Here is a 13,425-nt window from a genome sequence, read left to right as displayed (position 1 = left end):
TGACTTTCAAAACATTTGGAAAACAAATCCAGGCTCTGTAGGTATTATAAGAACGGTTGTTGTTTTATTCTTTTTGTTGGGTACAAAAACCACAATTTTGTACACAGAACAAGATTATAAATAATACTGGTAGCATGAGTGACCCGTAGTCTCTTTTGATTCTACACTGCAGACTGATGATGTAAAGTCAACATTTTTTTTTTCTTTTTGTTTTGTTTCTCCTACTTAGACAGATGTGATCTGTGGGACACTGGTGTGTAACAGAATGAATATAACAGCAAACAAGAAGATGGCCAACAACTTTTATAAAAAAAAAAGTCTCTGAATTTTATTACAGTGATGCCATTTATATCAATTATTGCAATGAATTGTTCCCTAAGATGGTTAGAAAAAAGAATTGTGTTGTCCTCTACCGAATTTACATCAGTTAAAAAGCAAGCATGTTTCAATATTCCTCTTTTTCCTCAAAGGAAATGTAAATAATTTCTTTTACTTTTCACAGGATTTACATGTTTGTTTATTATTTTCTCATCACAGTTTTGTGACTCATTTCCACAGCTGAATATTCTTCCTTGAATACATGGATGTTCAGGAGACACAGGTTAGCATGTTCATTGACTTCTATAGCTATTTAGTCCCTCTCTGAGAAGTCCAAGGTAAAAGTGTTGTCCTTTCTGAGCAAGTCCTTCACAGTTTAATGCGCTAATTGGCAAGTCTTATTAGTTTAAGTCCACTCGAGTGAAATTTGTTGCTGTTAATACACCCGTCCCAGCTCCCGCCCCTCCCACCCCCCAACAATCTAAATTATGAATTTTCCTGATATAAAATCTGAGTTTGGGTTTCCGAGCTGAGCTCATGCACACATTGTTGCTGATGATGTCTGGCGCATTTGGACGTACTTCCCGTTCTCAGCCAAATTTCGGAGCTTATCAATGACACTCCCATGTCGGGACAGGCTGTGCTGTGTTTCCATCAGTCACCAACACAGTTTTAATTAAGGCACTCAATTATTTTTTTGGTTTTTATGGTAGGTCCGATGCAATTACAGCCAATCCTGAACTTTGTCTAATTGCAGTTCCAGAGTGTACAGCTTTTGGGCAGTCGGGAGTCAATACACGGCCATTTTCTCCAACACTCCCTGTGATGGATAGTCTGGCTTTGTTTCTTATGGCTTCAGAAAAGGTCAGCTAGGTTGCATGGAAAGGAAACAGGGAAAAAAGTGTTACAATATTTCTATTCTATTGGCAGGATGTGATACAACAAACACCAAAATGTTAATATTTAGACATCTGCATTTTCATATATTTTTGGTTTTAGAAGAAGTGCATATAAAAAACATTCAGCTACATCAGGAAAAAGTCAATTTAGAGATTGTGATAATATAATTTTTAGAAAAAACAATTAAGTTTAAGGCAAATGCAAAACAAGGATTTACTTAGCAGTGAGGGTAGCTTCCTTAGCCTAAGCAACTCTATGTTGAATAGCCTACCTTAATCAAGATTAAGTTGAACTTACTTTTAAATATTATATATGTATATATGTGTCCTTGTCCTTTCTTAGCTATATAAGTTAAATAGAAAAATTCTTCTTTCAAAAATGTGATCAACAGTCTATATAACCTATACATAGCTGCAACTTATGCCAAGTCCTCTTCTAACTAAACAGATCTCCACAAACATCTTCATTCATTCACACCACTTAATGACATGACCCAAACAGCACAAGTATTGACGTACAGCTGACTACATGCTGAGTATGGACATTTAAGTATAGATTTTTAAAGAGAATTTTTATAGAGGGATACGTATTAAGAGAGAATATGTCAATATGCATGGAAGACCATCAATAGGGACACTTCCCCAGACTGACCATTATGGGGCAGGCCTCTGAATTCCTCCTCTAGTATCTTTGGCCCAAAATTTCTTGCTATAGCTACTTGCTATAAAAATGTACAATAAGAGAAGTAGGCAGTAGTATTATGAAAATTTATTATATTATTCTTACTGAGATCTTTTCATTGTTTCTAAGACCTGAGTTTGAATGTTAACTTCTAAAAGAGGCAAGTTAATAGGGAGAGAATATAAAGTCAATCATTTGACTCATCTCAGTCCAGAAGAGAAATTTTTATATATTATTTTATTTTATTTTTCTATTGTTTCTGTTGTTGTTTCTGGATTTGCTAATTTCTTCAGGAAATCCTTTAGCCTGTACTTACTTTGTATGAATACTGAAGGTATTAAAACCACAAACCTTTTATAAGTAGAAAGGACCTTTAGAGATCATTTGTTCTAACTTATTTTACTTATAATAAAACTGAGCCCCAGAAAAGTGAAGTGACCTGTGCATAGGTTGTTAGTGACAGAGTCCAGGTAAGAAATCTAATTGGTTTCACACATTTTGCCCTCAAGTGACTCAGAGTCAGCTTTGAGTAGTACTGTTAGAAATGGACATGTGACCCTGACTGACTGGCTAACAGCTTTGCAGTTGGTAGCTATAGCTAACAAGGGTAACAAAAAGTATGAAGAAAAAGAGCAGTATTCCTCATCTATTTGGAGATCTTCATCTAATCCCTGTGGAATTAGTGCTTTGGGGAGGGAAATGCCATGGTCATAGATGGAAAATATACACTAGGCATATGCTTTTTTAAAGCAGACATAAAATTGATAAATTATACTCTAAATGAATGCAATAAACACATAGCTAACTTTGGCCTAGATGAACTACTCTCCAAATGTAAATGAAAAGGAAGCTGAGATTCCACACATGCAGGAGGAGCAGAATAGTAGATAAAGATGAATAAAGGAACTGAAAAATGAGCTCTTAATTTGTCTATTTCCATCCCTGTTCTAATGTGACCCTATTTCTCAAAGGTTTGCAGTATGTCATACAACTACCATTAAAGGAACTGGGAATTTTTAGACCAGAGAAGAGAAGTTTAGTGAGGCATGATATCTATCTTCATATATTTGGAGAACTGTTGTATAGATGACTTGTCCTACTTGATTATGAAAGACAGGACTCATCAGTTGGGGAATGACTAAACAAGATGTGATATATGATTGTAATGGAATATTATTGTGCAATATGAAATGACAAGCAGGATGATTTCAGAAAAACCTGGAAAGACTTACATGAACTGATTCAGCACAGTTAAGTGAACAGAACTAGGAGAATGTTGTGCACAGTAACAGCAATATTATTCAGTGAAGAACTGCGAGTGACTTAGCTATTCTCAGCAATACAATGATCCAAGACAATTCCAAAGGATTGGTGATGAAATATACTATCTGCCCCCAGAGAAAGAACTGATATTGATTGAATACAGACTGAAACATGCTATTTTTCACTTTTTTCTTTCTTTCATTTTTTTTCTTTTATTTGAGTCTTCTTGTACAAAATGACTAATATGGAAATGTTTACATAATTGCACACATATAATCTAGATCTGATTGCTTACTGTCTCAGGGAGTGGGGAGGGGAGGGAGAGGATAGAATTTGAAACTCAAAAATTTAAATAAAAATGTTAAAAATTAGAAAAAAAAGGTAGGGCTATGACAGAAGTTTCAGGGAGAGAGGTTTGAATTCAATAAAAAGGGAAACTTCCTAAGAATGATTGCAGTCCCCAAAATGGGATGGCATGCTTTAATAAACAGTGGATTCCCTGTCATTGGAAGTCTTTAAGTAGAGGTATTAGGAACATTGTAAACAGGATTGATACTTTGGTTATCTAGATGACCTCTCAGTTCTCTTTCAACATTCAGATACTGTTGATACGATATTTTGGGGGGGAACTGTTCTTTAAGGGGTACCTATGTGATGTTAGAGGTCAATACACCCTGGATCTGCCTGCTGTATGACTTTGGCAAACTCAGTTTCTCTGTCTGTTTCTAGGTTTTCTCATTTGTAAAATGATAGCGTTTGGGAGTGAGCATGTGCATTAGTAGAAACATCGGTGATGTGGAAATCAGATGACCCAGGTCACATGTCAGTCCTATCACCTGTGTCATCTTGGACAAGTCCCTTGACCCTTCTGGGCCTCAATTCTCATCTCTAAAATGAAGGACTAGAACAATATGATCTGTAATACTCCTTCAAGAACCTTGGTTTTAAAGAAAGTAAGCTGGACTTGGAGTTAGGAAACAACTAGGTCTGAATCCTGCCTTTAATACTTACAACTTGTGTGAACATGGGTAAGTCATTCCACTTCTCTATGTCTCATTTTCTTCCTTTTTAAAATAGGCATTAGAGTACCTACTTCAAAGAGTTGTTGTGAGGATCAAAGGAAATTATACAAGTCAATTACTTCCTGAACCTTGAAGCATTATATAAAATTTTAGCTATTATTTTTATTTATTCCTCTGATCTCTATTTTTTTTCTGATCACTATGTTTTTCCATTTCAAATATTCTATATGTGCACCATTCCATGGCTATACTCACTGACACATTTTCTAAGCGTTAGCTTTTTTCATTTGGTATAATCTTGGATAAGTCATCTCTCTGATCCTCAGTTTCCTCAACAATGAAAAATGAGGAAAACTATAATTAACTCACAGGGTTGTAGTTAGGTATTATCTATTGTCATTGATTCCCCAGAGAATACACTTTAGGACAACTCTGGATTTCCTGAGCTTATTTTTTCCCCTGTTTCTCTTTGTCCTAATGTGATCTTCTGAAGAGTCCTGGGATGTTTGAACCTGCCTAAGTACAGGAGTCAGATTGTGCCAACCCACAGTCCTGGATAAGGTTCTTGGATATTCAACCAACTTGTGATTTCTCTTTGTGGCTGGTTAAATACAAATCCACACCTGGAGGTGTGCAATATTGCTGGATGGAAATGGTCAGAATATTTGACTTTTCACTAAATTTTATCCAATGAAAGAGATTGTTTTAGATGTTTCTTGGCATATTTACTTCTTTGGTGGATGCATAATTTCATAGATGTGCACCGTCCTTTATTTGGGCTTCCAGACTTTCTCCTCCTGTGTGATTCTTGCCCATGGTCTTGCTCTTGACTGATCCATTGTGATGGAGTCCTGTCTTTGATTCTTTTCAACATGTTATAGATACCATTGAAGTCTTTGGTCTATGAATCTATGTTCTGTCATTCTTTCTACATGTCAGGCTCATCTCCTTTTCTAGATATACATTTTCTGGATGACATCTTCTATACTACTTCAATGACATGTCAATTGTACATTGGTAACATGAAGTAGCTTATATATACACACTCCATATATTGTCCCATTGTCCTTTTAATCACCCTAAATTTCTATTCTTATGAGATCAGGATATTTTGTGGTGTTTTTTTTTGCCAATCTAGTATAACTAAGGAGAGTATTAGTATTAAAAATATGGGCTTTTGTTGCAAGGAATAACATAAGATAATTGAAAGCATGCTGGCATTTATATATAGGATAAACTGGATATTCTTTGTTAAATTATGTGACCAAATAAGTTCTGTCACTACTTTCAGCATTTGAAGAATAGATTTATTTCTTCAACTTAACATTAAGAAAAAAAAACAACTTTGTAGTCAAGGTGTTTATTGGGCAGAAATCCTATCAAAGAATGTTCTGAAAATTTTAGGTGAAGCAAATTTTTCATATTATTACCAACAGCTTACTTTCTTAGGGCTTCACTGTAGGTACCAATATAATACAGTATCTTTGAGGTTGTTATCTTCCCTTGTAATCCTTTATGAAGAAATTACAATATTCATTTCCCCAGTCACAAAAATACTTTACCATTGAATCATTGCATTGAGCGATAGAAGGAATATTGTCAGAGATAAATACATTGCCAACCAAGGGAAAAGCTCAAGTGACACAGCATACTTACTCTTGTTTTGGATATAGCTTTAGTAACTTCCTGTGCCTCTTCCCAATTGTTACTCATTTCTAATATTTCAAAATTCCTGCGTCTTCTAGCATCAATAGCCTAATTTTCCATTTTGTTTTGTGCTTGTATGGAGCTGATCAAAGGGAAATATTTCATCTTAAGTCACTGTGAGCTCTGGATTGGGCTAGATTTCTCTGGTTACTCTTGGTTTTGACCTTCTTCTTTTATATGATGGTCAGTTGGATGTAGCCGTTCTTCCTTGCTTTATGACATTCAGTTTTCAAAAGTCTTATTAATGTAGGGATAATAGTCTTGGAACTACTGATCTTTTGCATAATTTTAAAAACTTCAAGAGAATAGAGGAGCTTCAAGGCTAATTAAGATTTAGAAAAAAATATAAAATTTGGTGCATGACTGTAGTACAGAACTACTTCTTATGAAGGCTTCTGTTATCTAGCTTGTACCCTGAAAGCTTCTAAGACTTAAAAGAATACAGGAATATCAATACTATATTTTCCTCTGAAATTTGTTTTCCTAAAGATATCAACCTCAGAGACAAAAGGATTTATATAGAATGTACAATACAATGTCATGTAGTCAACCTAAAATATTCTTTTCATATTAATGTTGTAAAAGGAAGCATTGATGCCATGTCTATTTTTAAACATCTTAATGATATTTTCAATGGACTGGATTGCAAGTTTTTCTTTTATTTATTTATTTGTGGGTAGGGTCACAGTTGAAATTTTTCTGTTGTCTTGTTTATCTATTTTCAGTCCCTGCAGATGATTAGAATGCTCTTTCCATGCCAAGAAAACCATATTTTTGATGCAGTGGCAAAAGAGCTTTTACAAATAAATGATAAAATTCCACACATAATGTTTCTGAACTTTCAGCTCTGGAAACTGATGACAGGTTATTTTCTAGCCTGTGGAAATGCGGATATCTCTTGAAACAATATGATGAGTGAATGCCCACCAACTTGTTATCTCTTCAGTTTGGGGTCCAGCGGGTGGATGAATTGCCCAAAGCTATTTGAACAATTTCAGCAGTCTGGGTGGAATGTGGCAGTCTGCTCTTCCTGGTATATTCTTCTTTGTAAAATTGGGAAAATGACTTTCTTTATGATAAACTATACTCTGCAGAATTCAGCTATTGCCTTTCTGAATTCTAGATAAAAATCACTAAGATAGTAGCAAAAAGGATGATTTTTAAAAGAAAGAAACTACTACCATTTAAAAGAGTTTCAAGTTGTTCTTTCTTCATTTCAATCTTCTAGAAGTCAATACCAAAGTGCAGTGCAAATCTTTCTCGTACAACCTTGGAGCTATTTTCTATTCCTATTGAAAATCGTATGAGTCTTTGATTTGTTGTTATTGTTTTTATTCAGTTGTTTTTGATTCTTCATGACCTCATGGACCATAACATGTCAGGCCCTTCTATCCTCCATTATCTTTCCAAATCTGTCCAAGTTCTTGTTTGTGGTTTCCATGACACTATCTATCCATCCCATCCTCTGCCATCCTCTTTTCCTTTTGCTTTCAATCTTTCCCAACATCAGGGTCTTTTCCAAAGCATCAATTTGCAATGTCAGAACAAACACTCCTAATTAATCATTTAATATGTTATTTTAAAAATGGGCTTTGGACATGAATTTAGGACAAATTTCCTCAAAGCTTAATCTAAAACCACTTAATTTGATAACAGGAAAAAAAAGGAATGGATTTTAGACTTCTGAAAGTAATTTCTACTTCCTTGGACACATCATTCCTCTGATGCTTAGTTTCCTCAAGAGTCACGAATGAGGAAAATTACAGCTACTTTACAGGGTTGTAGCTAGGTCTTACTGATGGCTCACCACTGTTTATTGTATATAGGCTATGTCCTCTCTAACTGATCTGGACTTGCAAACAGGTGCCTTTTTAAAAATAAGTTTGATTTGCCTCCATTCATAAGAACATTTCTGCTGGATCCCTCTTATGGAGCTAAAATCTCAAATGTAGCTTCAGTTCTATTACTGGGATAAGCCTGAGATTCTCACTCACTTCAACAAGAGTTTAAACCTGAAAACAGAATTGAACCTAAAAAAGTGTCAATGATAACCAGGATTCACTACAACTGCTAAAGGATCCCACCTCTGACACATACAACTTATATTTGGGAAAGTTATTTACTATCCCTGGGCCTCTGTTTTCTAATCTGTAAAAGAGAGGTTAGGCTGGAAGTCCTCTAAGGTACCTTTCAACTTTAGATCTATGAACTTACATACTGACAAAACCATATCTGGTCCCAGGCAACTTAACAATTATGCAATACAGAAAGCAAGCTCTTTGAAACAAAAATGACCTTAGCCAGAAATAGGAAAATAACTGCCTATGTGCTAGACCTTTAAACTAAAGGTCTCTTTTTCGCTTTAACTTGAATTTCATGCGGCAGGACTCTTTGGATTGATTCACAACAACAAAGTTCTTTTAGTTTGTTTGTTTGACCCTTTCAATGCAGATGTCTATGAACAACACAGAAGAGTGTACCATACATCTGCAGCCAAAGAAACTGAACCACTTTGCACTGGTTTCCAAAAAATAGAAAGCTCTAATTAGAAGCAAGCATACCACCACTGGACAGACAGGTCACGACACTGCATTTACAGGATGCATCACCCACTCACTGTAGTTGGCCCTAAGTCCTACCCCTAAATTTTAACACTTTCGGTTCCATATACGTTGTAACCTTCTCTATAAGTGGCTAAATTCTGGGTATTCTGCGAGGAAGTTGGGTTAAAAGTCTGTGCACTCTTTGCCACCTTCATTCGCTTTGCCTCTGCCCTGGACTTGTAACAGAACTCTATCAAAGCCACCAGCATGGCCAAGCCCAAGCCGCCAACCAGAATGTAGAAGACTCCAGCTACGTTGCTCAGGCTCAAGGCACTCGTCTTGTCCTGGGGAGAGAGAATCACTTCAGTTAGTGATGGAAATGTGGCCTTCCCAAAGCAATAAGAACAATGTGGCGTTCAGGCAGCAAGTATAAGTATACACAACCTTCAGGTCAGAAGGATTTTAACGTGGATTTTTGGGCTGATGGATTTTAAAATAAAGCCATTTATGGAGAGTTCATCCCAAGCAAGACTACTTTGATTGCGTGCATATTTGGGATTTAATTGGATTCAGTAATAGCTATGGGATATTAACATTATGAAATAGCAATTAAAACCACTTCACTCTCCCATATCAGCAGATAGGAAACATTCAGATATAATGTCAAGAGGTAGGTGACAAGTGTGAAAATGGTTTTTTTTAAAGTTTGTTACATGGATGGTGGGTTGGTTTGACTGTGTAAACATTACAGGCACATTTTCAACATCTACCATTTTACTGGGGGAATGATTGTGCTCCTCCCCCTCCCATCCCACCCTTTATTAAGTAACTAAGATTCTTAATACCAGTCATTTCAGTTTTTCATGGTTATTGTTTGAATAATCATGTGCATACATAGTGACAGGCTATTTAATCATTTTTAAAGCCATTCTATATAGGGAAATCCCTTTAACTAGTAAAGAAAGCACCAAAAAAGACACATTTCTTCATATATATTACATTGATGTGACAGATGTGTGCTATATTGGCCATGGATAGGTAGCTTTATTCTACAAAAGTATTGCAGCAATGAAATTAGTCATATCTTAGCACAGCTATGAATATTTTTAAATGATGTTATTTCCATTTTTACTAAGATATTTTTAATTATATGGTGTTTTAAGGCATGCATCTTATTGCAAAATATTCTGAAATAGCCAGGCACATGATCTTTATTTATTGGGGACATTAAGATGTTCATACAACTTAACCTCTGGATTTTTTCATTATAAAAACTTTTTCTACAATTGAAAATATATTTACCAGGTAATATGCATGACACCATATAAACCCACACTTGTATGAAGCATTTGAATGGAGTTAGTGGCCTAAGCAATGGCCTCTTATTATAATTTTCTCAGAATTAATATAATGGGAAATATGGACAGCACTACTGGCGGTTTAATTTAAAGGTGCACTATTTGTTCTGCATTACTGGAGTAGTCCTGGTAACCTAGTATGAGTTTACAATGATTCTGTTGTAGACTTCATCTCTGCTAAAGCATATCATGGCATAGACATCAATTGTCTGGGCTAGAGAGGTTAAAGAAACTTTGCTATCTCAAAGAAGGCTCTCATTCTACTCTGGTTGAAAGATCAATGCTATTGTGGCCAAGAGGTGAGGAAAACTCTCTGAAGAATCTGATAGTCCAATAAGACATGATTAATTCGGAGCTTTGCCTGATTCCTACTTCGAATTTGTGAAGTTCCATTCAATACTTGCCCTAAGGTTATATGCCTCATATCAAACATTAAGTGCTATTTTCTTCCTTTCCAGAAGAATGGATATTTGCCAATAAACATACATGTTCAAATACATTGGAACCAGACATATATATATTATATATGTATATATAATATATGTATATATATGTGCTTTATCTCTATATAAAGCAACATGGCAGAATAGATAAAATCCCACCATTGACATGTACCATCTGTGTGACTATGGACCATTCATTTAACCTATCACATGTCATATACAACTCTTTAAAAAAGACTGCAAGTTACATGGGAGTTGTCATCTGCATCAAAGTCAGAACAGAATGAATTCTCCATACCTACGAAATCAGAAGGCTTGATACAAAAAAAACCCCAACATATCTATAATTCATTCATATGTATATTTCCTGTTACTTTGCTGTGCTTTTGTTGTTGGTTTTTTTTTTTTTTGGTAAACATTAATTTCATCTGAATCCAATAGAATCAGAACTACAGGTTCTACCATTTTCCAAAAACAGATTTCATTCATCAGAGATTTCATGACTTGGAAATGCAACTAATACTTTCATTTGATGGGACATAAATGTAATAGTGCCTCTTTAAATTAAAGTGAAACCTTTGCCAATTTGGGGAATCAGCATTATTGAACCCTTCTGGTTGAACATTCATTTCTTTAATATAATTTTTTTCTGTATTCCCACCGGCTAAAGGTAATCAATCCCTTTCTTGTTTTGTAAATTCAATACGAGCTCCTGAATTGATGAAGTCTTGGGCTCTTGAACCCTACCACAAATGGAACAAAATAAAATAAAGTCCATTCTACTTTTTACCAGTGGTATATTAAGCTGGAGAACACTAATATTAAATGAAATTCCAATGAATCTTTTCTGCATTTAGTGAAGTTTATTTTTTTAAAAAGCCTTAATATGGGGAGAGCAAGTGGGTTGCATTTTTTTTTAAAAGCCAGACCCCATTTTTAAAAGTTAATGCAATTAATTTCAATGGGTGGGGCTGTGCTAGGAAGAGGAATGCTCATTGCTTAGTTTCCATCTAGGTTTGACCATGGCTCCCTTTAGTGTTGGGTGAACACAAGAGGAGGTCCCGAGCTGCAGTGACTAACCTTGCTTCCAGAGTCCTTGGGTCCACATTCACCTTTATCGTACCACCATTTGTTTTTCAGCTTGTCTAAGACGCCTGCCTCACTGAGTTTCAAAACGGCAAGGTTTACAGGAGTTCTTCACGTGGAAAATAACATAAATAACATTATATATGTTATTTTATGTTATTCAAGTAAAACTACATTAGAATCGCATGGTAAAGTGACAGAGCAGAGGCCACAGTGGGTACTATGTCCTGTACTATAGGCCCAGGTTTAGAAACAGACATACAACTGGGGCCTGCTCCATCGCTTTAGGTAACAGGCACATACTGCTAGGGAAAATTGGTAAATAAAAGGTATGCAATTACTGTGAACCCAAAACTATTGGCTTAGGACAGTTTTTCTAATATTCAGAATTTTGTCTCAGTGTAAAATTTAACTGGCTTACTTCATAAACTCACTTGTTTCTTGTCAGAATTTATAAAAGTGTATATGTCAACAGACTGACTTTGTAGAAGCTGGCTATAGCCTATTTCATTTCCTGCCTTTAGTTAGGATGATGATAGGATTTTACTTTATGCTATGAAACATGCCCCTAATATCTGCTTTCGTATTCATATCACTACTATTCATATGTCACACCTTGCCAAGGGAAACATAACTTCGGCTTTGTTGAGAAAAGATCATTCATGCCTAAAATACAAAAGGAGATCATTAACCAATATTATTTTAAAGTAGAAATCCTTGAGTTCTGCTGGAATAACAGATCTTTATAATCTTCTATTCTCATGGTAATATTTAACAGAGATAATTTCCTTAACATAAATCTAAACATAATTTAATTTCAATATATTCACATAATCAAGTTATTGTAAGTATATAGTGAAGTTTTTGTAACATAATTAAAAATGCTTCAGTGTACCAGACCCATAGATTATGTATAAGGGGTAGCCAGAATATTTGACTTCCTTAAGAAACTACCTTCATTAGAAAGTTTAGTGTCTTTTTCCACTTTCTTTACTTCCACTAACATCAAATATTGTTGGAGGGGGCAAAGAAGAGAAGATATTCACTAGTGCTGGGGATTTATTATCTTAAAGAATGTACTTGTGTCTGTATACCTGTTTTCTGAAGAAATACCATTATTTCCTCTAGTTGCTATTTGCTCATTTAACTCACTCTGTGTAGGCATAAAGATAGTATGCTGTCATAGAAAGAGTACTGGCCCAAAAGACCTGGACTCTCTAGGTTGTTACTCTGACCTTCAGTCTCATTTTCCATTAAATGACTGGGTAGGGTAGACTGGATCATCAGATTATCTTTCTGATATTCCATGAGATAAGTAGCATATATTCCAGTGGTTGTCTACTGGGCAGTAGCTCTAAGAAAAGATTCATCATGCTTTACTAGGCAGATTATAGGTTAGAGATCATCTAGTCAAACTCTCATTTTACATATTAGGAAACGGAGGCACAGTTGAGTCCACTCAGGTAGACTGATAAGAATTGAAACCCAGGTTTTCTGATGGGTTTGGACATTTACTTACACCCACAGAGAATTTATCAGTTATTCCTTAATTGTTGGTCCTATTAAATGGCAAATTCTTGAGTGTAGGGGCTATTTCACTTATATTTGTAACCTCCACAGGACCTATCACAGGGTCTCCCATACAGTAGTCTCTGAAAACAGATGGAGTTTTCAGATGGAGAGTTGTTGGGGAAAGAGGAGAAAGGTATCTTTTCAAGTACTTAAAAACTACCCATTACAGCCTGCATTTTGTTTAACCATTCAATAACTTTTTATCAATAAATATGTTTTAAAAGTTTTCTTTGTAATTTGAAATAACTTTTTCAGTCCTCATTTTAACATACCATTGCAAAGTTTATAGTTGTAGTATATAATAGAATGTTGACTAACATAAACTTGTTTCATTTTTGAATGATTAGAGCTTTGATTCACATAAAGATAAAAATCTGGCTGAGTTTTTGATTCAAAACATATCTATGGATCCTCAATTTCTTTTAAACATACATTTATTTATGTGGTTTTCCCCAGTTAAAGTAATTAGGCCATGGTAGAAAACAAAAGGAGGCATTTCATTGTTAGCTAGCTTTGAGAACTTTATCCATCA

At 35.2% G+C, this 13,425-nt stretch overlaps 1 protein-coding gene across 2 annotated transcripts in view; it reads right to left on the bottom strand.

Moving 5' to 3' along the window:
• Positions 1 to 1,022: 1,022 nt before the first annotated feature.
• The window catches only part of GRIA4 (glutamate ionotropic receptor AMPA type subunit 4), a 467,849-nt gene continuing 455,446 nt past the window's right edge, over positions 1,023 to 13,425 (bottom strand). Inside the window, exons 14-16 of one of the 2 annotated variants that reach the window (XM_027849547.1) lie at positions 11,316 to 11,430; positions 8,644 to 8,778; positions 1,023 to 1,187 (exon numbers count right to left, since the gene is read on the bottom strand). In XM_027849547.1, the coding sequence (XP_027705348.1) occupies positions 1,023 to 1,187; positions 8,644 to 8,778; positions 11,316 to 11,430 (415 nt within the window). Of the gene's footprint in view, positions 1,188 to 8,532; positions 8,779 to 11,315; positions 11,431 to 13,425 lie in introns of those variants that run through there. The other variant, XM_027849546.1, reaches the window with a different exon arrangement.

This window comes from Vombatus ursinus, unplaced genomic scaffold, assembly GCF_900497805.2.
Source record: "Vombatus ursinus unplaced genomic scaffold, bare-nosed wombat genome assembly UNPS02007612.1, whole genome shotgun sequence".
Lineage (NCBI taxonomy): Eukaryota > Metazoa > Chordata > Mammalia > Diprotodontia > Vombatidae > Vombatus > Vombatus ursinus.
Note: the sequence above shows the minus strand (reverse complement) of the source record. Positions and strands in the feature narration are given on the sequence as shown.